Below are 26,216 nucleotides of genomic sequence, written 5' to 3' on the forward strand. Positions count from 1 at the left end.
CAGAGAGAGAGAGAAAGAAACAGGCTCCCTACTGAGCAGAGACCCTAATATGGGACTCAATCCCAGGACCCTGGGATCATGACCAGAGCCGAAGGCAGAGGCTTTAACCCACTGAGCCACCCAGGCACCTTAAAAGGTTTTATTTTTAAGTAACCTCTATACCTAGCATGGGGCTCAAACTAACAACCTTGAAATCTAGCCTAATACGCTCTTCCGACTGAGCCAGCCAGGCGCCCCAAGAGGGCATATTTGAATTAGAGCATTCTCCTCAGCCTATATAATTAAAGGCCTGATATGATTTAATTTAGATTAATTTGTGAGGTATCTTCTAAAATACCAGTTGCAGGGACATCCGGGTGGCTTAGTCGGGTAAGCATCTGACTTCAGATCAGGTCATGATCCCAGGTCCTGGGATCGAGTCTCCCTTCGGGCTCCCTGCTCAGCAGGGACCCTGCTTCTGCCTGCTCTGCTTGCCACTCCACCTGCTTGTGTGCTCTCTATCTCTCTCTCTGACAAATTAAAGAAAAAAATCTTAAAAAAAAAAATACCAGCTGTAGACGGGTACATAATAAGCATTCCAATTTGACTCTTGTGTTAGCCTTACCAACGAATATTTTCAAAATGAAACATACCCATTCGGATGACATTTAGTTGTGGTAAAAATGATATTTTGGTTTCAGGTTGACTTTTTACTCTAGATTTTTATTTTGCATGTAAAAATTAATTATAACAGTTAATGAAATCTGGAATTAAAAGCCAGTTTCATATTTGCAGGTAAATATAAAGTTACTTGGCTTGTTAGCCAGACTTATTTGTGATCATTTTGCAATATATACAAGTATGGAAATACTATGGTGTGTACCTGAAACTAAGATAATATTATAAGTCGGGTATGCCTCAATGGAAAAAATAGCTCTTAACTTTTGTGAATGGTGAAGTACTCAAAATTTTACCAAGATGTACCTCTATTACTCTCAAAGGAATAGCTATTAGAAAATGAAAGAAATTTTTTAAAAATCAGTTTCATCTTTGTAAGGAAATTTGATGGACGAGTAACATTCACATACAATAAAATTCTTATCTGATGAAACAACATCCGTCTTTCTTTTGATTAACCGAATGGCATAACGCATTGTTGTAAGGATCTTTCTCTCCACCAGAATAGTTTAGCTAATGACACAATGACAATATCTCTTTAGATCATACAACACATCAAATCTGGTGGAAGACTTGAAGATTTTGTATAGAACGGCGGGGCAGCAAGGCAAAGGAATCACTTTCATCTTTACAGACAATGAGATTAAGGATGAGTCATTTTTGGAATACATGAACAACGTTTTATCATCGGGTGAGGTAGGAGCTCATTAATCTTCATGCATTTTGACTCCAGAGTATCTCCAACTTTAGAGCTATTTCCTTCCATTATTAGGGTTTAGGAAATCAGTAGTAGGAAAAATTGCTTTTTCTGTTGGGGTTTAGAGAATAAAACAGCTGATTGGATTTTTGATATGTAACGTTTTAACCCTTTAAAAAGCCATGAAAGTGATAGAATCATTTGTGTATGATTTGTGTATTTAAAATTTGGGGTATCTTATCTTGAGGACTTTGGTTAGTCTTTTTTAAAAAAGGATTTGCAAAAGCCTGTTAATTTGTTGTAGTCCCCAGAGTTTATTTTTGCTTTTGTTTCCCTTGCCTGAGAAGACAGACACATCTAGAAAAAAATGTTTCGATGGCTGATGATAGAGAAATTACTGTCATGTTTCTTCTAGGAGTTTTATGGTTTCAGGCCTTTCATTTAGGTCTCTAATCCATTTTTAGTTTATTTTTGTGTATGGTATGAGATAGTGGTCCACTTTCATTCTTTTGCATGTAGCTGTTCAGTTTTTTCAGCACCATTTATTAAAGAGATGGTCTTTCCCCATTACATATTCTCGATTCCCCTGTCATAGATTAATTGAACATGTAAGTGTGGGTTTATCTCTGTGCCCTCTATTCTGTTCCATTGATCTGTAGGACTGTTTTTGTGTCAGCACCATACTGTTTTGATTATTATAACTCTGTAGTAAATCTTAAGATACGGGATTGTGATATCTACAGCTTTATTTCTTTTTCAAGATTGCTTTGGTTATTTGGGGGTCTTTTGTGGTTCCATACAAATTTTCGGATAATCTGTTCTAGTTCTGTGAAGAATACTATTGGTATTTGATAGAGATTGCATTGAATCTATACACCACTTTGGGAAAGATAGACATTTTAACAGTATTAATTCTTTTAACCTATGCGTGTGGAATACCTTTCCATTTGTTTGTATCATGAAGACTTTGGTTAATTTTCTAAAGGAGAAATGCAGGAAAGCTGTTATATGTATCATAGCTAAGCTATGTATTTTGATCTCTTTTCATTTGTCTGTCCTGAACTTGAATGTCTGCATTTCTTTTGAAGGTCTCCAACCTATTTGCTCGTGATGAAATTGATGAAATTCATAGTGATCTCCTATCTGTCATGAAAAAGGAATACCCCAGGCGCCCACCTACCAATGAGAACCTGCATGACTACTTCATGAGTCGGGTCCGACAGCATCTTCACATTGTGCTCTGCTTTTCACCTGTGGGGGAGAAATTTCGAAACCGAGCGTTGAAGTTCCCTGCCCTTATTTCAGGATGCACTATTGACTGGTTCAGCCGGTGGCCGAAGGATGCCTTAGTTGCTGGTTAGTGTTGTGGAAACTTTTGTTAGAGTTTTTGGTTAAAAGTGTGTGTGTGTGTGTGTGTGTGTGTGTGTGTGTGTGTGTGTGTGTGCACGCGCGCATGCATGTGTGAATTTACTTTCTATGCTATTATCTGGACTGAGCCCACAATCACTTTATTTGAGTCCAATATTTGAGGACTTTTGAAAGATGGTGCTCTTTTACCAAAGGTGCAAAAATGAGGTAGCTAATTTTTCCCAGAGTGTGGTTATCAGACACTGTTTTTTTGTTTTGTTTTGTTTTTTCAGACACTGGTCTTCAATCTCCACTCCCTTGAGTTAATTTCCAGTGACTGTAGTCTTTTCAGGGATGCCAGCAAGCTTTGTCTCAGTTGGATACTCAGATGTGTTCCAGGATGTCCCAAGGAGGCACTAAAGTTTTAACTACTTTGATAGCATTTGTGTTCTTTTCAGAGTGGTTGGTCAACCTCAGGGTAGTTAAAGCTGATTGTCTCTTGGACATTTTGTTCTTGTGGCTGCAGGGTTGGACCTCAAAGAAGAACACCTTACCCAGCAATGCTCTTGATGGCTTCTGTCCTTGAAAGGGGATGTTAGACTGTTCTGTGACTTGGCTCCTTGACTGCTTCCAGTTCTGTCCATGATCATCCGTCCTGCAGAACACGAATATCTCTCTCACTCTAAATGAAATTGAACATAGATGTGGTAGAGGAGATGTTAGAGATCATTAAGTTTATGGTTTTTAGCTTTTGGCAAGAAGTTACTTGTGGGTATTTTAGATGGTAGGGATGTTTAGGAGTCTCCCCTGACCAATTGTATCAGACCCTCAGGGGGTGCCCTGGTTCATGGCAGTGGTTTTCAAACTTTTTGTCTCATTATGTTTTAATAATAATTAGAGTCCCATTTCTCAGTAAAATCTTACAGTGGCCCTAATAGATAAAACAAGAAAAAGTGGAGGTGAGGAAGAATTCTGGAGCCTACCCCCTTAATGCACATCTGTGCTATATCCACATCTGGCTTTCCAGGTCCATGGAACCCACCATGGGAACAACTGATTAGCCCATCTCTTGCTTTTGGTAGATGGAGACATTGGGGACATTGAAGCTGAGGAGATTGTCAGAGATGTAAGAAGCCATAAAGATCAATACTGGGGCCGAATCTGGGTCTATTATGTATATGGATCTATTCTTAGCCTCCGGAGACATTCTCTTCTCTACATACTGCTGTTGACAATAATGATCATCCAATCTGTGGCTTTTAAACACAGAATATTTAAACATATTTGAAATACACATATATAGTTTTCTCTTTTGTCTTATGAAGTTTGAGAAAAGGCCAGTGACTTATAATTTTAAGTTCTATTAAAATGTGAGTACAACTAAAGGAAAAACTTAAAAATTCTTTGAAATAGGATATAAATGCAGAGCACAAAATGACAGAATTTCAGAGCTATATTAAAATTAACTATAAATGATGATAATTAGTGTAGAAGTACTTTGTGGAGTATCATGTAAGGCATTATTACAAACAATAAAATAACAATTTCAGGTGACAAACATTATAATACACCATAATTAAGATGATTTAATTTACATACAGAGCCCTTCCTGTGAGGTCTCTATTTCAATCATCTCTTCTATTACAAGACAAAGACCTTATTGACTTCTCTTCATTAATTTCTCACAAATCTGCCCCTTTCTTTAAAATTTCATGGTAAAAAATAAGATAAAATAAAAAAAAAAAAACCTCATTGTATCAACCCAAGCCAGTATTACATGGAGGTCAGGGAGACTTTGATTTCTATGTCTTTGTTTATTGCAAATGTACTTACTGAGCTCCAGGCTATTTCTGGAACCAGGCCCAGGGAGGGCAAGGCAGACTTCTTTCTTCACTCCAGTCTTCTTCCCAGGCGAGCTCATCCTTAGCCTCCTGGGTGATGGGCCCCACCAGCTTTTCTCTCCAGTCTGGCCTGTCTTTGGGCTTGAAATCTATGCACTTGGCTGGTCTTGCTAGATACATTCTCAGGGGGGTTTCACAGACTGCTTCTCCAAGTGCCTGACACCGAACTTCCTCTCCCCTGGTCCTTCGCCCAGGATCACGACATCATCCACTAAACTATACAATCAGAGCTTTGTCTTGAGCATCTGGGCCTCCTCCAGCTCTCAAGTCGGCTTGATCTCCAAGTCTCATCGACCCAATCTTTTAAATACTGGGGCATTGTCTCTAGTGCTTTCCCTCTCGCAGGCAGACTTCCTAGGCCAAGCTGTCATTGTCACTCACCTGGAAAACCTCAATAGCTCGGATGACCTCTCTTCCAGTTTCAGCTGTCTGCCAGCCAGCTCACACTGCTGACAGAAGAGCGATGAAAACACAAACACAACCACATTGCTTTCTACTTCTATGGCCATCCCTTGCTCCTGGGAAAAAGGTCATGGTCTCTAGCCTGGCCTTAAGGCTGGGAAGAGTGGCCCCGCTCACCTCCACCAGCTTCCCTTGACGTTGATTTTTTACCCCTGCTCTGTTCTTCCTGATCATTGAACAGGCTGCGTTTTCTTCCCATGTGACGTCCTCCTCCTCCATCTGACTGGGACCCTCCTCCCTTTGTTCGGATGATCCTGGCTCAGCCAAATATCCCTTCCTCAGGGGAGCCATCCCGTTTCCCTCTCTTCTACAGAGCCTGTTTCCATGTTAACACTTTCTAGCACTCTGTGCTCTTCCTTCTGGGACTAACCACAGTTTACTGTCTATATACTTAGTTGTGTATATATTTGATTAATGCTGATTTGTCTGGCTCAACTAAAAGGTCCATGAGGTCAAGGACTACCTATTTTTCATTCACAATCGTGGCCGCTACCAGTGTCTGATGGTTGTAGTGTTGAATGAATGAGTCAGTCTGTTGAAATTCATTGTCCTTCTATAGTACGGCCATGACTTACTTCCAGTCTTCTCTAACCAAACATGAACCCTCCCTCTCTTTTCCCCCTAGATATACCTCCATCCCTTCTTCCCTCTTTCTCTTCCTCCCTTATTTTTTCTTTCTTCTTTTCTTTCTTTCTTTCTCTCTCTCTCTCTCTCTCTTTCCTTCCTTCCTTCCTTCTTTTAGAGAGAGAGAGAGAGAGAGAGAGAACACAGTGGGGAGGGGCAGAGGGGGAGAGAGAGAGAATCTTAAGCAGACTCCACCCCCACTGCAGAGCCTGACCAGGGTGGGATCTCACAACCCTGAGATCATGACCTGAGCTAACATCAAGAGTTGGGTTCTTAACTGACTGAGCTGCCCAGGTGACCCTGAATGCACTTAAATCATCCTCATCCTGCACACATTAGCCCACTTAGATCAAGAATATTCTCTTCCATCTCCTTTGTTTATCTACATTCCAAAGCTTAATCAGAACTCATCACATCCTTCACGCTTTCTTTATTTCCTTAGGAATATTTAGTTCCCCCCCACCGACACCTTCATGGACCTCCTGTATCTATAGTATTTTATATCGTGCATCTGGGTTTTGAAATGTTCTTAAACCTTTGATAACCTTTAATCTTTTGTGGTTATATCTCCAGTCTAGTCTGATAAATGTTTCCTGTGCTAGTTACAGTAGTGGGTGAAATAATTGTAAGATATAAAACATAGCTCCTTTATGCAAGAAATATAAAATCTATACATTTATACACCTAACATTAACCTGGAACCTGGCTAATGTTATTTTCAAAGAATACCATCTGTGGGTATTGGAAATACTTAATATACTTAGGGATTTAAGTGTTATTTATTCTTTTTGGAAAATTAGTAACAAGGTTTCTAGAACCAACCTTATTTAAGTTGTCTTCAGGATGCTGATTTTAAATTAAATTATTATATTCAGCCATATCAGTAAAGGAAATATACAATTTTGTTTGTGTTAGTATATTTAGATTCCACTGAATATTTCCCATACAAGTACTAAATTATTATAACTTTCTAAGATTAATAATATTAATTAATTTAGAATTTAAGATAGATTTTAGTTTTGTTTTTAAACCAGCTTATTAAGGTATGTATGATATACAAAATAGTATACATAATTAAAATACACAACTTGATGAGTTTTGAAGTAAGTGTGTACCCATGGGGCCCATGTTGTAATCTATGTCATAAACATATCCATCACCTCCAAAAGTTTCCTCCTGATTTCTTCAATTATTATTGTTATTATTTTGTGATAAGAACACAGCCTAAGATCTCTTATAGCTAATTTTAAGTTTACAAACAGTATTGTTAGCTATAGACATCTTGCTTTACACTAGACCTCTAGAACTTACTCATTTTGTATAACCGAAACACTGTATTTTTGACTTTTTGACTCGGAGGAGAGGGAGTGGTACCTCCTCCCCTTACCCGTGGCCGTCAGACGTCTACTTTCTGTTTCTATGAGTCTGACAATTTCAGATTTCTCCTATAAATAGTATCGTGTAGTATTTGCCCTTCTGTGTCTTGCTTACTTCACTTTGCATAATGCCTTCCAGGTTCATCCTTGTTGTTGCAAATGGCAGGATTTCCTTCTTTTTTTTTTTTTTTTTTTAAAGCCAAATAATATTCCATTGCATGTATATCCAATTGTATATCAACAAACATTTAGGTTGTTCCCACATCTTGGCAACTGTAAATAATGCTGAAGGGAACTGGACAGTGCAGACATCTGTTTGAGATAGTGATATTATTTCCTTTGGTTACGTGCCTGGAAGTGAGATTGTTGGATCCTATGGTAATTCTATTTTTTATTTTATTTTTTAATTTAAAATTTTTTTCAGATTTTATTTAGTTGTTTGGAGCAGGAAAGGGAGAGAGAGAGAGAGAGTGGGGACATGCATGGGAGCAGGGAGTGGGGCGGAGATAGAGGGAGAGGGAGGGAGAATTTCGAGCAGACTCCATGCTCAGCACAGAGCCCCACACAGGGCTTGAGCCCACAACTGTGAGATCATGACCTGAACCAAAGTCAGGAGTTGGATGCTTAATTGACTGAGTCACCTGGGGCCCTGCCTACCTTTTTTTTTTTTTTTTTTTTAAGATTTATTTATTTATTTGAGAGAGGATGGGGAGGAGCAGAGGGAGAGGGAGAGAGAAACTCAAGCAGACTCTGAGCTGAGTGGGGAGCCGATAGAGGGCTCAGTCTCATGACCCTGAGATCACGACTGGCGCCAAAACCAGGTTGGATGTTTAACCGGCTGCACCACCCAGTGCCCCTCTATTTTTAAGTTTTTGAGGAAGGTCCACACTGTTTTCCATGCGGCTTTACCAGCTTGCATTCCCACTAATAGTGTACCTGGGTTCCCTTTCCCCACATCCCTGCCAACACTTATCTTTTGGGTTTTTTGGTTTGTTTTTGATAACATTCATCCTGACTGGTGTGAGATGATATCTCACTGTAATTTTGAGTTGCATCTCCCCGGTAACTATTGATGTTAAGCACTTTTTCATATACCTGTTGGCCATTTGTATGTCTTCTCCGGAAAAATCTCTTTTCAATTCCTTCGCCCATTTTAATCAGGTTACCTTTTTTGTTAATGAGTTGTAGGAGTTCTTTATTTTGCATACCCCTTTATCAGAGGTATGGTTTGCAAATATTTTCTCTCATTCCATAAATTATTTATTCATTTGTTAATTGTTTCCTTTGCCATGCAGAAGATTTTTTTAGTTTGGTGTAGTCCCATTTGTTTTTGTTTTTGTTACCTATGCTTTGGTGTCCAATCCAAAGTCATTGCCAAGATTGATGTCAGGGAGTGTTTACCTGTTGTATTTTTTTTCTGGGAGTTTTAAGGCTTCAGGTCTTATGTTTAGGTCGTTAACTGATGTTTGAGTTGACTTTTGTATAAATGAATTTGGACAAGAGCCCAATTTCATTTTTTTTTGTCTATAGATACCCAGGTGCCCCCGGCACCATTTATTTATTTATTTTTTAAAAGATTTTATTTATTTATTTGACAGAGAGATCACAGGTAGGCAAAGAGGCAGGCAGAGAGAGAGAGGAGGAAGCAGGCTCCCTGCTGAGCAGAAAGCCCAATGTGATGCGGGGCTGGATCCCAGGACCCTGAGATCATGACCTGAGCTGAAGGCAGAGGCTTTAACCCACTGAGTCACCCAGGCACCCCCCAGCACCATTTATTAAAGAGACTGTCCTTTCCCCATTGTATGTATTCTTGGCAGCCTTGTTAAAAATCAGTTGCCCACATATATATGGGTTTATTTCTGGACTTTCTTCCATTTCATTTGTCTATAGGTCTATTTTTAATGCCAATATCATACTGTTTTGATTAGTAGAACCTTATAAGATATTTTGAAGTCAGGAAATGTGAAGCCTTCAGCTTTGTTCTTGCTCAAAATTGCTTTGGCTATTTGGGGTTTTCTGTTGTTCCATATGAATTTTAGGATTGTTTTCTATATTTCTATAAAAAATGTCATTGGGGTTTTGATAGGGATTTTACTGAATCTGTAGATTGTTTTGGGCAGTATGGATATTTAAAAAATTATAATTCTAAAAAGGTGATATCTTTCCATATGTTTGTGTTTAATCTCTTTCATGAGTATTTTATTGTTCTAGTGTACAGGTCTTTCATCTTCTTTGGTGGAGTTTATTCCTATGTATTTTATTCTTTTTGATGCAATTCTAAACTAGATTGTTTTCTTAATTTCTTGTTTGAATTGTTGTTATTGTATAGAGTATTTTTTTCATTAAAAGATGCTAAGGGGGTGTCTGGGTGGCTCAGTCGGTTAAGAGTCTGCCTTTGGCTCAGGTCATGATCCCAGGCAACTGGGCTTCCTGCTAAGCAGGGAGCCTGCTTCTCACTCTGCCTCATGTCCGCTCACTTTGCTCTCTCTCTCTCTCAAATAAATAAAATCTTAAAAAAAATAAAGATGCTCAGAAAGTTAATCGTAGATTTTGTAGTATTTAGTAACTAAAGTGCTGTTGGAAAAAATGTAAGGTTTTTATACATGTGAATTTAAATTGACTAAGTCTCTTGACGAAGCATTTTGTTTAATGTTTGTTTAATACGCTTTGTTTAATGCTGTAAAATCATGTCTTTTCTAACACTTAATAATCTCCATTTTGGCAACCCTCCCCCTTTTTTTAAAGCTATATATGGAGTTGTTTTGAATTAATTATTTCTAAGTGTCTTATCTTCATTCCTGTCTTGTATTCCTTCTCCACCCCGCTTCTTTGTCCCTTTTATGTTCATCCTCATTTCTTTTTTTTTTTTTTAAAGATTTTATTTATTTATTTGACAGAAAAATCACAAGTAGACAGAGAGGCAGGCAGGGGGTGGCGGGAAGCAGGAAGCAGAGAACTGGATATGGGGCTCGATTCCAGGACACTGAGATCATGACCTGAGCTGAAGGCAGAGGCTTAATCCACTGAGCCACCCAGGTGCCTCATATTTTAGTCTTCATTTCTAAGCTGGTTTTGTCTTTTATTTTTTATTTCCTGAGTTCAATCGATTCTTTTTGCATTTCTTCTTGGTACATTATTTGGTCAGTTTCTTTTTAATTTTGAATTTCTTTTTTTTTAAGATTTTATTTATTTGTCAGAGAGAGCACAAGCATGGGGAGAGCAGGACCTTGGGATCGTTGACCTAAGCCAAAGCCAGACTCTTAATCGTCTGAGCCACCCCAGCATCCCTAATTTTGAATTTCTGATTTAAAGCAGTTTCTCCTCTTTCAGAGGCTTGTTTGAGGATATTGGTATCAATTTGTAGTGTTGTATTACATTTTAATTTTTTTGGGAGGGAGGACTGAAGGGCAGAGGTTTCTATCAGCTGAGGCATTTTGATTCTCCTTTTGTATTTCATTTTTTATTAGGTTTTGTCTTTTAATTCCAGCATTGTTAAGATGATAGTCCTGTGTTTCTTAATGATATTCTGTGATTCTAATGTTACTACTAAATCCATAAACTTCATTTAGATTTCTCTAAGGGTAAATTTTTAATGTTCTTCTAGATTACATTTTAAACCTGTCCATTGTTATGAAAATAGACCATCTTCACTTGAAGTCTCAAGCAAAATCAATAACACTTATATGGCATACTTTTTTGAAGGTAGGCCATTTAAATTATGTAAATAAAATGGCCCCCTTTGAAGATTACTACCTGATAAATAATATTCAAGATTTTGGTCTTATGAATTAGCCTCCCCTGCTTCTGTCCCTGCTGGCCACTAGCGAGAGAGCATAAAAGAGGCTAGGACACCTAATACACCCCTCAAAAAGTAACACTAACCACAATAGTACCCATGGTTTCCCAGAAAAATTAGCACATTTTATTTATGAAGCACAGTAGTCAATAAACGTTTTTGAACTTTTAATTGGCTGCAACTAAACATGCTTCCTTAGACTACATAATTTGGTTCTCTTTAAATTTCTCTTTAAATTTCTGCATCAAGGTGACATGGACTTTGGAGCCCATCACCCTTGGGTTAGAATCGCACATCTGCCATCTGCAAGTAAACTTCTCTAAGCCTCATTATTCTTACCTACAAGAGGTACATATTAAAATCCATTACTTAGGGATGTTGCAAGGATTAACTGATACAGTTCTGTGATTTAGGATTTGCCAAGATTAGACTTGCTTACCCTCTGGCTGTATCGGTTAAGATGTGTTTGGCTGTAAGAGAAAACCAGAGAAGTCATTGCTCAAACAAGTCCTTTTTTTTTTTTTTTTTGGCCTCTCCCTTTTTCCTACGACCAAGAGAATGCAGAGCTGTGCAGTCTAGGATGGTGCCTTTGGGGGACTCTTACTCCTTCCACCTCGCTGTCATCCTCGGGATGTGGCTCTTACTCCTACAGGCACAAAGTGGCTGCCGCCTCCCCGAGCATCATGTCTGTCAATGCCTCGTGAAGTTCGCCTTTTATTTCAGGACAACATTCTTCCTCCAGAACTTTTGTCTGCATGTCATTGGCCTGAACTGAGTCACCCCTACTTATAAGAGAGTCCGGGGAATCGAAGGATTTTAGTTGGGCAGATTGTTACCCTGAGCAAAAGAGAGATTCTTTTAGTAGCAAAGAGAGAAGATGGCTACTGGAAAGGCAACCAATGCACCTTTTTCACTTTGTGACTTTAGTTCTTCTAATCTAAATGAAGTAGAAATCCGAGGACACCAAAATTCAGTGATGGAGCCCAGCATTCTCTTCTCTATCCCACTCATACCCTACTTCATTCCCATCAGGTGATATGAACATATATGACCAAATATAACCCACACCAACCTCAAGCATCAGTCTGAAAGTGGGCCCCAAAACTGGCATTGTTGCTTTGGTGATTGGATAATGAAGATGACCTTGGAAGGGTTTTCCAAGGCCTCTTGGCCATTCTAAATGAAAGTCTGGAAGTCTGAAATCTGATTCTTTTCATAACCTTTCTTGCATCAGAGATTGGGGTCTTTGGAAAAATATACTTTGAATCCACCCTATTTTTATTCTCTTTGAATTTTTAGAGAGATAAAAAGAATACTTGCTATATAAAGAAATAAGTCACCATTCTTGATATCCTCTGTTCATATAAAAAGGAAAAAAATCATTACATGGTAAAATCAAGGGGGCATTTCAGGAAGTGGGAACTTCTCCGAGGATACAGCATAATGCCGAGTAAAGCATTTAGTATCGTGTGTAGTACATGATGAATATTGCAGCTGTTGGACTGAATACCTACAAAAATATCATCATAAGCAAGGATTGTTTCTATGTTTCCAGTGCCTAGACTTAAACCTCCTGGAATTTCAAATATTCTTTGTAGAGGCTGCTTAACTCATGAGAAAATATGACTTCTGAGTCTTGATTTATTGCCTTTCACTGTATATGGTAAACTATGTTTGTAACCAAGCTGGTAGAGGGTACCCATTATTTACATAGATGTAAATACTGCTCCATGATGACTGCATTAATAAATTAATTTAGCGAGTGATTACTGATCATTTTTTATATCTTCGCCAACTCTCACCTATCAGGTTTACTTGATTCCTTCTCTTTCCTTCCCTTTTTATTGGTCATCTTTCTATCTGCAACCCTTATGTACATTATTTAATACTCTAAGTACTTTTCAAGAAAATCCATAGGCAAATTTTTCCAAGCTATGTAAATATGGTTATAATAATTCTTAACTGTGTCATGCATAACTTTTGTCAGTTCTTTAGGGTTGAGATCAAGCTTTGTACTAGAGTCTCACGTCATGGCCCATCACGGGGTGAGAGGGCAGCAGATGCTGATGTATACGAGGTGATTGATGAGCTCTGACTTTACGGCCTATTCCTATAATAGGAAATGCTGCCTTAGAATTGGTCCCATGATTGGTGCTGTTGGGAAGATAACGGTCTCCAACAGGAGGTTTTTACCCAAACAATTTTAAAGGGCACTGTAAATTAGAATTGACTGCAGGTGGCTAGCTGCCATGTTTGAGAACAAGGTGGCCCAGGCATATAAAAATTTCGTGACAAACATTCCACATACCAAATGCAGTCCCGGCCTGGGGGAATTAAGGGTATGACAGGTTCTGCCTTTAAAAACAAATGAGTTTGTTAAATATGAGTACCCAGGGGGCACTGATTTCTGAGTTATTTGTGCCCCTTGGCCCTTCTGTATAGAACAGTATAGAATAGTCTGGCCCCTGGGCAGAACCCGCAGCCAGAGAGAAGAGACTTCTTTGCATAAGTACCAGAAAACAAAGACCGATGGCAGGCTTGAGTGCCCTGATAGTTTTGTATATGAAAGGGAAAATAAAACTGTTGAAGTCGTAGGCCTGGGGCCAAAAATGTCAACAGATACCTACCTAGCTGGAGCTACTAAAATGGTCTGCAGTCCCGAGAAATGTCTAAATCTTTCAAGCATAATTAGTTAACTCTTAAAATGGTGATTCATGTTCATATTTCACACGTTGCCATCGTTATACTTTCTAGTGTCCGAACACTTCCTGTCCTCCTATGACATTGACTGCAGTTCGGAAACCAAGAAGGAGGTGGTCCAGTGCATGGGCTCCTTCCAGGATGGGGTAGCTGAGAAGTGTGTCGACTATTTCCAGAGATTCCGACGCTCTACTCACGTGACTCCCAAGTCATACCTCTCCTTTATTCAGGGATATAAGTGCACATACAGAGAAAAGCATGTGGAAGTGCAGACTCTGGCCAATAGGTAAGTGTGAAGGTCAGATACAAGGTGATTTTACAACAGTGCCTCTCGACGGGTGGCACATTTGCTGCTAGTGAGCATTGTGCAATGACTAGAAGCATTTGTGTTTGTTACAGCTTAGGCAGTAGGGGCTGGAAGGGGTGCTACCGGCATCAAATGAGGGAGGTCAGGGACGTTCCTGAACATCCTGTGGTACGCGGGACAGCCCTCCACGGCAAAGAATCGGCCAGCCCCAAATGCCAATTGTGCTGAGGCCGAGACACCCGCTCCTCAGGCCTATTCAAAGGATTATTCCGTGATTGCTAGGAGCTTTATTCTTGCCCGGTGTTTATGTGGCCTACCAGTTTTTATAATACGGAGGGACATCTGGTAGCGATGCTTCCTGCCTCCCTCCTCTCGTCCTTCTCTTCCCATCCTTTACGGCGTCTAGGATAGGAGAGTCTGACTGATGCTGACGTCCACTGCATATTCACTGCACTGAATACCCTACTTTACCAAAGCCTGTTCCAGGTCTCACTGCTCTGCCTGCTTTTTTCTGAACACTTCCAGCTTCTTCTGTGTATGGCCAGGACCAGCCAGCGCTGCTCCGTAAGGCACCCCGGGTGGGAGATTGGACTGGCTGACTCTGAGAGCTCTGGTCTTTGAGGGACCATTATCTCAGGTCCAGACAGTGAGCAGTCCCTTCACAGGCTTGTTCCAATGACTTCAGATTGGTTTCTTCCTTGATCCCAAATCTTTCTTCTTTTAATTTAATTTGTCTTTTAAAAGTTTATATAAATTATTTATTTTCCTTCTTCTGTGATAGGGCTTCAGGCATTTGAAGTCTGTTGCCATTGAATTGAACTTCATTAAGCATGTATCCTTCATGATACAGCTTCTGGACCCATTCTTCATGTTCTGCAGGGTTGTAATGAGTTCATGCTCCCACACGCGGTCTATGAAAAAACATGCACATGGGCTCAGTCCAGCATCAACCCTGGGTGCATATTCTTTTTGTCAAGCCCTCTGGGATTTGTTACTTGCAGACACACTCATTCTTCAAATATGACCATTACTCTCCATATTAATGGATCCGTGCTTGGAAAATGTGGCCAAATATCACACATTTTTAACATGGCTTGCTTGGATGTTTAATCCTAGAATGAATACTGGATTGGAAAAGCTAAAAGAAGCCTCAGAGTCTGTTGCAGCCCTGAGCAAAGAACTGGAAGTGAAAGAAAAGGAGCTCCAAGTGGCCAATGAGAAAGCTGACACGGTGTGTGGGCCCTCCTGCTTGGACCATACTGCAAGGTGTATTACCAGGTTTACATTCCTGGTAATAAATTTTAACAATGTATACATCTTCACTACATTGTATCCACGAAAGGATACATTATTTCTAATAGAATACAGTACTCTTCATTTTCCATGAAATCTCCTAGAAGTGGACAAAATCAACAGATCAAGGGAAGGTGTACGTTTTCAGCTTGACAAGTTATGTTTGACAAGATTTGTTTTGTTTTATATTGAATTAGGTCTTAAAAGAAGTGACAATGAAGGCGCAGGCTGCCGAAAAGGTCAAGGCTGAGGTACAGAAAGTGAAGGACAAGGCCCAGGCAATTGTGGACGGCATCTCTAAAGATAAGGCCATTGCCGAAGAGAAACTGGAAGCGGCAAAACCAGCTTTAGAAGAGGCAGAAGCAGCCTTGCAGGTAAATCTGTGCCGGGTGGCCGATGTCACGTGTAGTGCCAGAGACGAGGGACGAGGATGAAGAAAAGATGAGTAACAGCAAGGAAACGCTCGACTGTTTCAGACCTACTGGAACCATTCCAAGGAGTGTTTTCTGCAGGGAGGTGTTATTAGCCCTTTAGAGATTTTTCACTTGCTACTTCCCGTCTCATTTTCTTCACTCATGAATGCTGGGCAGCGTCCTATGTTGACGGTCAGGAGTCTGGGTTCTCGTTTCCACTATGTCAACAATAAGGCACACGGTGTTGGGAATGTCCCATGAAATTTCTAAGATAATGTTTCCCTCCTCATGCACTGAGGACACTGGAGCAGGTCTGTGAGATGCGGTGTGTCCTTAGTTTATCTGTGAATTATCCAAATGCGGAACTGCTGATGTAAGCTCGTGAATGGCGGGTTTTGAACGGCCTCTCACAATTATTCAGCGCAATTGTGGGGCAAGAACAGAAATGGGGAAATTAGAGAAGGTTGGATTCTGAGAACATATGATGAGTTTGGTGAAATGGGCCACACCTTATGGGGCTGGTTGAGTGTTGAAGACTCAATATAAGATTTCTTGGGACTCAATTTAAGATTGCTTTTACTTCAATCTTAATCCTCTGTGGCCCTCTGTTATTGGTTCCAGGAGACAGCTGGAGAGGTGAAGCCTGCTGCTCTGTCCACTGCTAATTCAGGTTCTAGAACCTCAACTGAGCATCCCTCATTACTTGATAATGTAATTTTTTAACCCCTTCCTGAAACACTTCTCAGTCTTTTTTTTTTTTTAAGATTTTATTTATTTATTTGACAGAGATCACAAGTAGGTAGAGAAGCAGACAGAGAGAGTGGGGAAAGCAGGCTCCCTGCTGAGCAGAGAGCCCGATGCGGGGCTTGATTCCAGGACCCTGGGATCATGACCTGAGTTGAAGGCAGAGGCTTTAACCCACTGAGCCACCCAGGTACCCCACTTCTCAGTCTTTTTGACCCAAGTTGAGTCTTTAAGTTTCCTGAACAATAGACAAATATGAATTTCTACTCTTTTGAGACAATGAAGCGATAGCCTTCTCCTGTATCTCTCCAACTTTCCACACTACTCTTACCGGGGTATGTCCTCACTTATTTTTCCTCTGTCCTCACGCTGGCTAAACTGGGCTTCTTGATCCCCGGAGTTCTGGGAGGTCTTTAGTCGCTCAGGTTGGTGGCCTCCTCATCTCCCCCTGACCCGTTTTTTAAGACCAGTTTATCGACATACAATTGGTGTGTAAAAAGCCGGACATGTATAGTGTATATACCTTGGGGAGTTTGGGAATCAGTGTGTACCTGTGAAACCATCCCCACCTTCATATCCACTGGCAGGTCCACTACTTCCCAAAGTTTCCCCCACTCCCTTTAATGTTGCTATTATTTTATGTGTCAAAGACATTTAGCATAATATCTAAAGTCTAGCCTCCGACAAATTTGAAATATATGATACAGTATGAACCACAGGCACTGTGCTCTGTAGTAGATATCCGGAGCTTTTTTATTTTGAATAACTGAGAATCTGTACCCTTTGACCATCAGCTTCCCTTTTCCTCTCCCCACTAGGCCCTGACCACTGCCATTCTGCTCTCTGCTTCTATGAATCTTGACTGTTTTATATTCCATATAAATGGGATCATACGATATTTGTTTTTCTCTATTTGGTTTACCTTACTTGGCAAAATGGCCCCTAGGTCTATCCTTGTCTCAAATGGCAGGATTTTCTTTCCTTTCTTTATTTCTTTCTTTCTTTTTTTTTGTTTTTAAGATTGAATATATTCCATTGTACATAGGCACTCATACACACACACATTGTGTATATATATGTGTCTCACATTTCTTTATCCACTCACCCACTGGTGGACCCTTAGCTTTCTTCTAGGTCTTGGCGCTTATAAATAATGTTGCAGTGAACATGGGAGTGCAGATATCTCTTCAAGATCCTGATCTCCATACACTCCCCTTTTTGGGGCCTCTTGGCTTCAGACCAAGAGTCTCTGATCAACAGACAGAATATATTGATAAAATGTAAAGAAATCTCCATACCTAATGACATCATAGAAACAGATCATATGGCCCTTAGATCATGCTTAAAGGTGTGCATTTTCCCAGGATTTAAAAAAAACTTGTCATCCTTTTGATATTATAAAATATTTTCCTTCATCCTTCTAATTTCATATTCTCAACCACTAAGATACTCTGCATTATAAAATTAATTTTTAGTGCTGAAATGGGTGGAAACAGGGGTGACATGATGATGTGTATTGGAGAGATTTTCAACAATTTCCTTTATTGGTTCTGCCTCCATTTTATTGCTTTTTTGTGAGCTTTTGAAATCCTAAAATATGGTACTACCAACATATTCTAAGAAGTTCCAGACCCAGTCAAGCTAACTTTTTGGCACCAGGTCACATAAATCTGTACAACAAATAAGGTAATAGCAAAGATTGTTTCTCATCCTATCTCAAAGCTAATCTGACTCCATGCAATCATACAAAATACCTCCAGATGTTAAATAACTATTATATTGCAAGGATATCTAGGAAATTCTGTGGCAATCATATTGCTTTGCCTGCAGAGTAAAAGCGGAATCCAATACTTAGCTGAAATAGGTTGGACTTTAGATATCCCTTTTCCTCCACCTCCTTTTACCTGGGCACCTAACATAATTGAGCTCAATTCTGTTTGAGAAGGCTCCCTTTTAAAGCTAAAGTAAAATAAGCATGTCCAGCTCCTACAGCTTACACAACGTTTATTCGACCCTACTTTTTCCACTGGCTGCTGTATCTCTCTCCTTTCTTTTCTAGGCACACATCTCCTATCAATAGCTATCTGCCATTGCCAGCTCTTGAACACAAATTCCCCTTCACTTCCAGTCGTCTTGTGTTCACAAAAACTAATCCTGACACAAACATTTTCAAAGTAGTTACATTTCTAATTAACAAGTTCAGTGGTTTTCATCTTCATTATTTTTTCTTAATCCGCAGAGAAAAGATTAGTAGCTTTGATAAGAAGGTCATTGGTCACCTTCATTTGATGGTGGGTAGGCACACGCAAATAAGATCTGGAAGGAATGAGTGTACACTATTTGTCCTAGAAATAAGACTTTTTTAGATTCTCATAGTTCACATTTTTCCAATACTTATTCCATAAAGAGGCTAAGAGATAGAGCAGTTATTAACAATCACAATCATTCTATGTGACTATTAAATAATTTACTCTTTTAGAATCTCCATACTAGAAATGCGACAGGACTTTTCTGACTTAGTGAAATCGTATTGCTTCAGTTCCATAAGTTAAAGGTCATTTCCCAGCTCAGAAATCTCTAATTATTCAATCTGTCAGCCCCGGGGCTACCTGTGCAGGTTAGTCCACCGTGACAAGTCTGGGTTGCTAAAGAGAGAGGCAGATTCTTGACCTACATAACTAATGAGTAAAAAGCACAGCACCAGCCGGGAGTTTTCCTGGTTGAGAATTCCTCATAGCTCCGTAAGTGCTGAGTATTCTTTTTCTTTCAGATTATACTCATTTTTTTCTGACACAAAGTGGTGTGTGTAATTTTAGAGAAGTCACAGTTTCTTAGCTGCTCACCGTCCCTCACTGTCTCTCCTCTTACTGCCAGTTGAATTGTAAAAGTTTGAACTTTTGGGGACATGGCATTTCTTGGTGATTAACTATGCATTTAAGCCTTATGACTTGGCATCTAACTCCAAAAATGCTTGCTTTCCTCCGCCCAAGTAGCATTTAAAGATGAAAAGTTGGTCCACACTGTCTTATCTGAGGTGGGATGATGACCTCCTGTCGTTCCGCAGACCATCAAGCCTTCAGACATCGCCACTGTCCGCACGCTGGGCCGACCCCCTCACCTCATCATGAGGATCATGGACTGTGTGCTGCTCCTGTTTCAAAGGAAAGTCAATGCAGTGAAAATTGACCTGGAAAAAAGCTGTACAATTCCGTCATGGCAGGAATCTTTAAAACTCATGACGGCAGGAAACTTCTTACAGAACTTACAGGTTGGTAGTTCAGCAATGATGGGCTGAGTGAGACTTCATTAGAGTGTCTGAGTCCTTTAGTAGAACAAATTTCAGAAAAAATTTTACAGATTTTTACTTTTTTTTTTTACTTTTACTAAAAAATTTACATATTTTTACTTACTCTGTTTTTTGCTATCTTTCTTGAGGTATAATGACATATAAAAGTTTACTATAGTGATCTAGTAACTTATTTTACAAATGTATAAAACAAAGTTTCCAAACTTACATACACCAAGTTTCCCTGCGTGTCTGGTAGCCACCTTTGCCATCCAGACTGCTAATCCGCAGTCCTTATCTTTGATATAGCCGCTGGGTCGGCATTAGTGATTGGCTACCTCCAAAATTCTCTTAAAGAGTTGGAGAGAGAATATAGATTTACATAACATGTATAAAAATTTTCTGAATGGCAGGATTTCCTGGGTGGCTCAGTTGGTTAAGTGTCGGACTCTTGATTTCAGCTCAGGTCATGATCTGAGGGCTGTGGAGCCTGCTTGGGATTCTCTCTCCTCCTTTCTCTGCCCCTCCCTCACCACCCCTCCTCACTCATGTGTTCTCTCTCGAAAAAAAAAAAAAAAAAAAAGGAGAGAGAGAAAAAATTCCCTATATAAAGGTGTACAACTTGATATTTGGAGATTTGTATATATTGTGAAATCATTGCCAGCTAAGGTTTCTATGACCTCACGGTCGCCATTTTCTTATTTTGGGGTGAGAACACAGAAAATTTGGAGTATACGATGTTGTTAACTGTATTCATATTGCTACGCATGAAGTCTCCAGGACTTACTCTTCTTGTAACTTGATACTTTCTAATCCCTTCACCAACATCTTCCCATTTCCCCTTCCCTCACCATTGGCAACCACCATTTTACTCCCTGCTTCTAGGAGTTTGACTATTTTAGATTCTGTATATAACTAAGACAGTGTAATATTTGTCTTTCTGTGTCTCGATTACTTTGTTTTGCATAATGTCCTCCACAAATGGCAGGATTTCCTTTTTCAAGCCTGAATAATATTCTACATACATATATTGAACACATAAATATTTTTTCAGAATAGAATTTTCTCTTTCAAAACCAAGACTTTAAAGCTTTAAAAACAAGCATTAGAGCCTTGCCTGACAGATTTTAGGCATATTAAAGCATCATCAGTGATATATTTCAATAAAAGTTTAAAAAATCATATTAAGGGGTGCCTAGGTGGCTCAGTTGTTTAAGTGACTGACTTCAGCTCGGGTCATGATCCTAGAGTCCCGGGATCGAGTCCCACATTGGGCTCCCTGTGCTGCAGGGAGTCTGCTTCTCTTGCTGACCTCTCTCCTCTCATTATCTCCTCTCTTTCTCCTCATCCTTGTTCTCTCTCAAGTAAATAAAATCTTTAAAAAAAATCATATTAAGAAAGCAATGCATATGTGCATATATTATATGCATATGGATACAAATGTATGCATATTTATATGTTGCAAGTCTCAATAGTGATTTTTTGGGGGTGATTTATACATTTTTAGTTTTAATATAGGATTTACATATGATAAAATGTACATATTTTAAGTATATGGATTAATAAATATTTATATATGTTTATACCTGTTAATGAGCCCTGAAATCAAGATTTGTATTTCCTGGCCCCAGAAATCTCTCTTGTGTCCCAAACCAGTCGGTAACTTCCCCTAAGATAACCATTATTCTGATCTTTATCCTGATAATTAATTTTGTTCATTTTGAAATTTAAGGTATGATATCATGTCATATGACCTATTTTGTTTCGATATCTTTTATTCAACAAGTCTTTGAGATTCATTCTTATTTTGCAAGGATGTTTCATTCTTTTTTCATTGCTGTATGGCTGTTCAGTATCTGAAGCGGTAATATGGGGTAATTATTTAAAACAACTGTTTCTTGGAGAAAAAAGAAAAAAAGAGAGTAAAAAGTCTGATTTGTAGTGTTTGCTAATTTCCATGGTGTAAATATGCCCACAATGGCCAATTTCAAGCTACCAAAATGGTCTTGTTGAATGGAGAGCTGGGGAGAGGTACATAGTAGAATAGTAGCAATGTACCACAATATAGGTAAAATAGATATAAATGACATGAAAAAATAGGGGGTAAAATGCAGTTAAATGTTAGACAGTGATTACTTTGACTATGCATTATTTTTATTTTAAATGAAATTTGTTCAAGTGTAAGTATATACAATATATTTTTAATAACTGTTCTATTTAACACACAGTTTATAAAATTCCTGAGAATTTAGAAATGGTTCCTCATGAGTTTGTATGAACCAGCACAGTGTGAAATGCTATCATATGTTTTAGTTTATTTTTCCATTGTACTGTTGATGCGTTTCTGGGTTGTTACTGGTTTGGGGCTATTATAAATAAAGCTACTATGAATATTGGCCTATAGGTCATTCAGTGGGTGTATCTGCATTTCAATTGGCTTTGTACTCAGGAATGGAATTTCTGGGTCTTAGGTTATACATTCTTTAATCCTGTAAATTTTTTTGATTGAAGTATCGTTGACACATAATGTTAACATGAATTTCAGGTATACGAAATACTGATTGGACAACTGTACATTGTGGTATGCTCAGCACAGTGTAACTACCATTTGTATATGTTTAAGCAGCTTCATAGGTAGTGCCAAAGAATTTTCAAAAGTAGCTGTGTCAGTTTACAGATCTGTGAGCAGAGTTTAACTTCTTTTAAAAAAATTTTTTTTTGTTAAATTATATTTAGTTAATATATAGTATATTGTTAGTTTCAGGGGTAGAAGTCCATGCTTCATCAGTTTCACCTAACACCAGTCCTCATCACATCACGTGCCCTCCTTAATGTCCATCACCCAGTTCCCCCATCCCTCACGCCCCTTCAGCAACCGTCAGTTGTGTCCTAGAGTTAAGACTCTCTTATGGTCTATCTCCTTCTCTGTTTTCATCTTATTTTATTTCCCTTCCCCTCCCCTATGTTCAGGTGTTTTGTTTCTTATATTCCACATATAAGTGAAATCATATGATTTTTGTCTTTCTCTGATTGCTTAGTGTAATACCTTCTAGTTTTACCCATATCATTTCAAATGGCAAAAATTCACTCTTTAAAAAATTTTTTTTAAAAAAATTTTATTTATTTGAGAGAGAGCGAGCACAGACAGGGGAGAGGCAGAGACAGAGGGAGAGAGAAAGGGAGAAGCAGACTCTCCATTGATCAGGAAGCCTGATGGAGGGCTTGATCCCAGGCCCCTGCTGACATGAGCTGCAGGCAGACACTTACCGACTGAGCCACCCACTACCCCAAGATTTAGTTCTTTTCGGTGGTTGAGTAATATTCCATTGTGTATATATATATACCACATCTTTATCTACTCATCTGTCAGTGGACATCTGGGCTCTTTCCATAGTTTGGCCATTGTGGCCATTGCTGCTATAAACACTGGGGTGCAGGTGCCCCTTAGAATCACTATATTTGTATCCTTTGGATAAATACCTAGTCATGCAATTGCTGGGTCATAGGGTAGCTCTATTTTTAACTTTTTGAGGAACCTCCATACTGTTTTCCAGAGTGGCTGTACCAGTTTGTATTTCTACCAGTGTAAGAGGGTTCCCCTTTCTCCACACCTCACCAACATCTGTTTGTTTCCTGACTTGTTGATTTTAGGAGATTCTAAGTTGTTCTACATCTTAACTATTTTTTGTTTTTCTCTATTCTGATGGGTTTGTAGTAATGTCTTATTATTGTGCATTTAGTTTGTGTTTCCCTGGGGAGTAATGACGTTGAGACTCTTTCATCAGTTCATGAGCCTTTTGGGAATTCTTCCCTTAAATGCCTGTTTAGGTCTCTTGTCCATTTAATTTTTTATTAATGGGTAGAATTACTTTCTATAAAACATGAGTAACCTGCAAATACGTTGTTGCACTTTCTCCCTTAGTTGTTCATTCTGTTAAGGGTGTCCTTTGATTCACAGACATTCTTAAGTTTAACATGAGACAGTTTTTCAGTTTTCCTTAATCGTGCTTTCTGTGTTGTGTTTGGGAAATCTTTGCCTCTAAGGAAGAATAAATGGTTCCGTGTTTTCTTCTAGAAGTTTTATTGTTTTATCTTTCATACTTGGATCTTGCCATAAGTACCTGGGAATACCAAAGTCACGCCTATTTCCCAAGCAATGACCTTAGCACTGCCTTTCACTCAGTTTCCAATGCCACATTGCCCAAGTGCTGTGTGGCTGGGCCGCCTTGTGAGGTACCTTCCAGCAGCCGTGGTGGTGAGCAGCTTATGAACTGATGGCTGTGCAGGTCTTCTCAAATAATTAAAATATGGGATGTCAGTAGCACCAAGAAGGAATAGCATGCTGCTTGTATGGAGGGAAGGTTGTGATGAACTCTGACTGAGGGAGCTAGGTAGCAGAGAAGACTTAAGAAGCTTTCACAGAAAAATATGACGATGGAATTGGACTGCACAGAGGATCCTGGCAGGTGACTCGAGACTCCTGGTCTATGTACCTGGTGGCAGGGCCCCTGGTCTTGGAAGTTCCCTTGCCATTTGCCATCACCACCACCCTTCCATGGCTCCCAAATATTCTTCTGGCTCTTCTTCTGGCTTCACTATTTCTCAAGTGTCATCAAAGAAACTTGTAGTGGAAGATGTCTGAATGAGAGTGTGGGTTGCACCCTACCTCATGGATGTTCTGTGAAAGCTTTTAGATCCAGTCTACCTGGAGAAGATCTAGTCATCTTCTTTGAGAGGCGCAAATACCTCTTGAGAAAGGTCCAGGTTCGTTGGTTGGACAGTTGTCTCTTGACGTAAGAAAGCATTCGTAATCCACTTCTGCTACTGTTTTTCAGTTTTATCGCTTCAGAAGATACCAGTTCTCCCACATTCTGGATAATTTTATGATTAAAAATTAATTCATTGCCCTCAAGACCTAATGTCCAGGTTGTTACTTTGTAATTCAGATGAGTTTAATAGAATCTCTCTTTGAATGTATTAAGCATTTAGTTGCTGCTAAATGCTAAATAGATTTTATCCTTAGGCTGAGTATACCTGACTGTGTTAGTTTTCCATTATTGATTTTATGGGCTTACAATTCACCTATTTAGGATTAATGACATGAAAATGTTATTGCTTTGGAAATTTTAGTAACCATATTAGTATTCACCTAAATAATTTACTCTTTCCCTGGATCCCAGAACATTTACTGGGGCTTGGTATCTCTTGTTCACAGAAGCTAAAGTTTGCTCTGACTTCTTCGCTGTCACTGCTCACTTTTGTTTTCACTCTCAGGACTTTGGCTCCATATCCTGAGATATCAACAGAATATGATGTCATTCATCCTTTCCTGGTTGTTCAATAATTGCAGTTGCATTGTAAGCATCATGGGAGTATGACTTTATGGAAGTAGGTATTTTGACTTAATTTTACTCTTTTCTTTCATAGCAATTCCCCAAAGACACGATCAATGAAGAAGTGATAGAATTTCTGAATCCTTACTTTGAAATGACAGACTACAACATTGAAACTGCTAAGCGTGTGTGTGGGAACGTAGCTGGTCTCTGTTCCTGGACCAAAGCCATGGCTTCCTTCTTTTCTATCAACAGAGAAGTCTTGCCTCTGAAGGTGAGCCTCCTATGTAGAACCACATGTTACGTGCCTGTGAGAGCCCTTGAGGTCAGCTCGTCTTGTCTTTCCATGTAGCACAGGAGCCTTTGGCCTCTGGTGTGGTTGCATTCAAGTCCATGGGGAGAGCGAGTGACAGAAAGGCCAAGCACTCCAGGCTGAGTTGTGCAAGCCTTTAAGCATGGACTCTCAACAAGGATGCCAAGTCCACTGTAGGCTGCTGGATATTCTCCCTCCACAATGGCAACTTGGAAAAAAGACACATAGAAAACGATAGCATAGAATCCCCCAATAACATCCCAGATCTCCTGCCAGGGAATCTTATGACTGAGGCAGATCAACACACAGCTGGTGGCTGGTCTTGGTTGTAAGGTATGACACAGTACTCCCACTCTTCTCCTTTCCCGCTCAGGAAGGACATTGAATGTCATCTGTTCTTTAATGTAATTGGAGAGTAGGCTTGTTTCCCTTTGAGTAATTGCATTTCTAGGCTTCATATGCACACCCGTGCCCTGTCCCTGGCCATCAGTGACCGTCTTCAGCAGACAGAGAGGCAAATACTTGCTTTGAAAATGGAATACCGGTGTCTCAAAGAGGGCACGTGTGGCCTGTTTGATTATTTTGCTTTTGTAGGAGTCCGATCTCTCTCAAGCATCAACTGAAATCCACTAACGCTTATAAACTATGTGAGGAACTTAATAAACATGATACAAATAACTTAGAGTGGAAAGAAGATAGGGATTGACTTGCAAGTCCCATTTCGTTTTCTGTTACCATACCAGGGTCATTTATTCAGTGGCTAAAGCCCCTTGGGGTCTTAAAGCAACTTAAAGAACAAAGGCTCATTTGGTTTAGGGAATTTCAGAACCAATGATTGATGTCATGCTGTCAACATTATGAATTTGGGGACCATTGGAGACTCCAGCGTAGCTCCAAAATGGGCCTTCTGATACTGGCTGAATTGGAACAGCCTTATCAAATGAAACGTGCAGGACTTCCTTCGCAA

General features: G+C 39.5%; 1 protein-coding gene across 1 annotated transcript in view; it reads left to right on the forward strand.

Moving 5' to 3' along the window:
- The window catches only part of DNAH5 (dynein axonemal heavy chain 5), a 215,567-nt gene that overhangs the window by 137,591 nt on the left and 51,760 nt on the right, over positions 1-26,216 (forward strand). The window contains exons 54-60 of the mRNA XM_082725156.1: positions 1,200-1,353; positions 2,443-2,710; positions 13,615-13,846; positions 14,984-15,098; positions 15,358-15,534; positions 19,382-19,585; positions 25,031-25,210. Coding sequence (XP_082581282.1) covers positions 1,200-1,353; positions 2,443-2,710; positions 13,615-13,846; positions 14,984-15,098; positions 15,358-15,534; positions 19,382-19,585; positions 25,031-25,210 — 1,330 coding nt within the window. The remainder of the gene's footprint in view (positions 1-1,199; positions 1,354-2,442; positions 2,711-13,614; positions 13,847-14,983; positions 15,099-15,357; positions 15,535-19,381; positions 19,586-25,030; positions 25,211-26,216) is intronic.

Source organism: Mustela nivalis, assembly GCF_964662115.1.
Source record: "Mustela nivalis genome assembly, chromosome: 3".
Classification (NCBI taxonomy): domain Eukaryota; kingdom Metazoa; phylum Chordata; class Mammalia; order Carnivora; family Mustelidae; genus Mustela; species Mustela nivalis.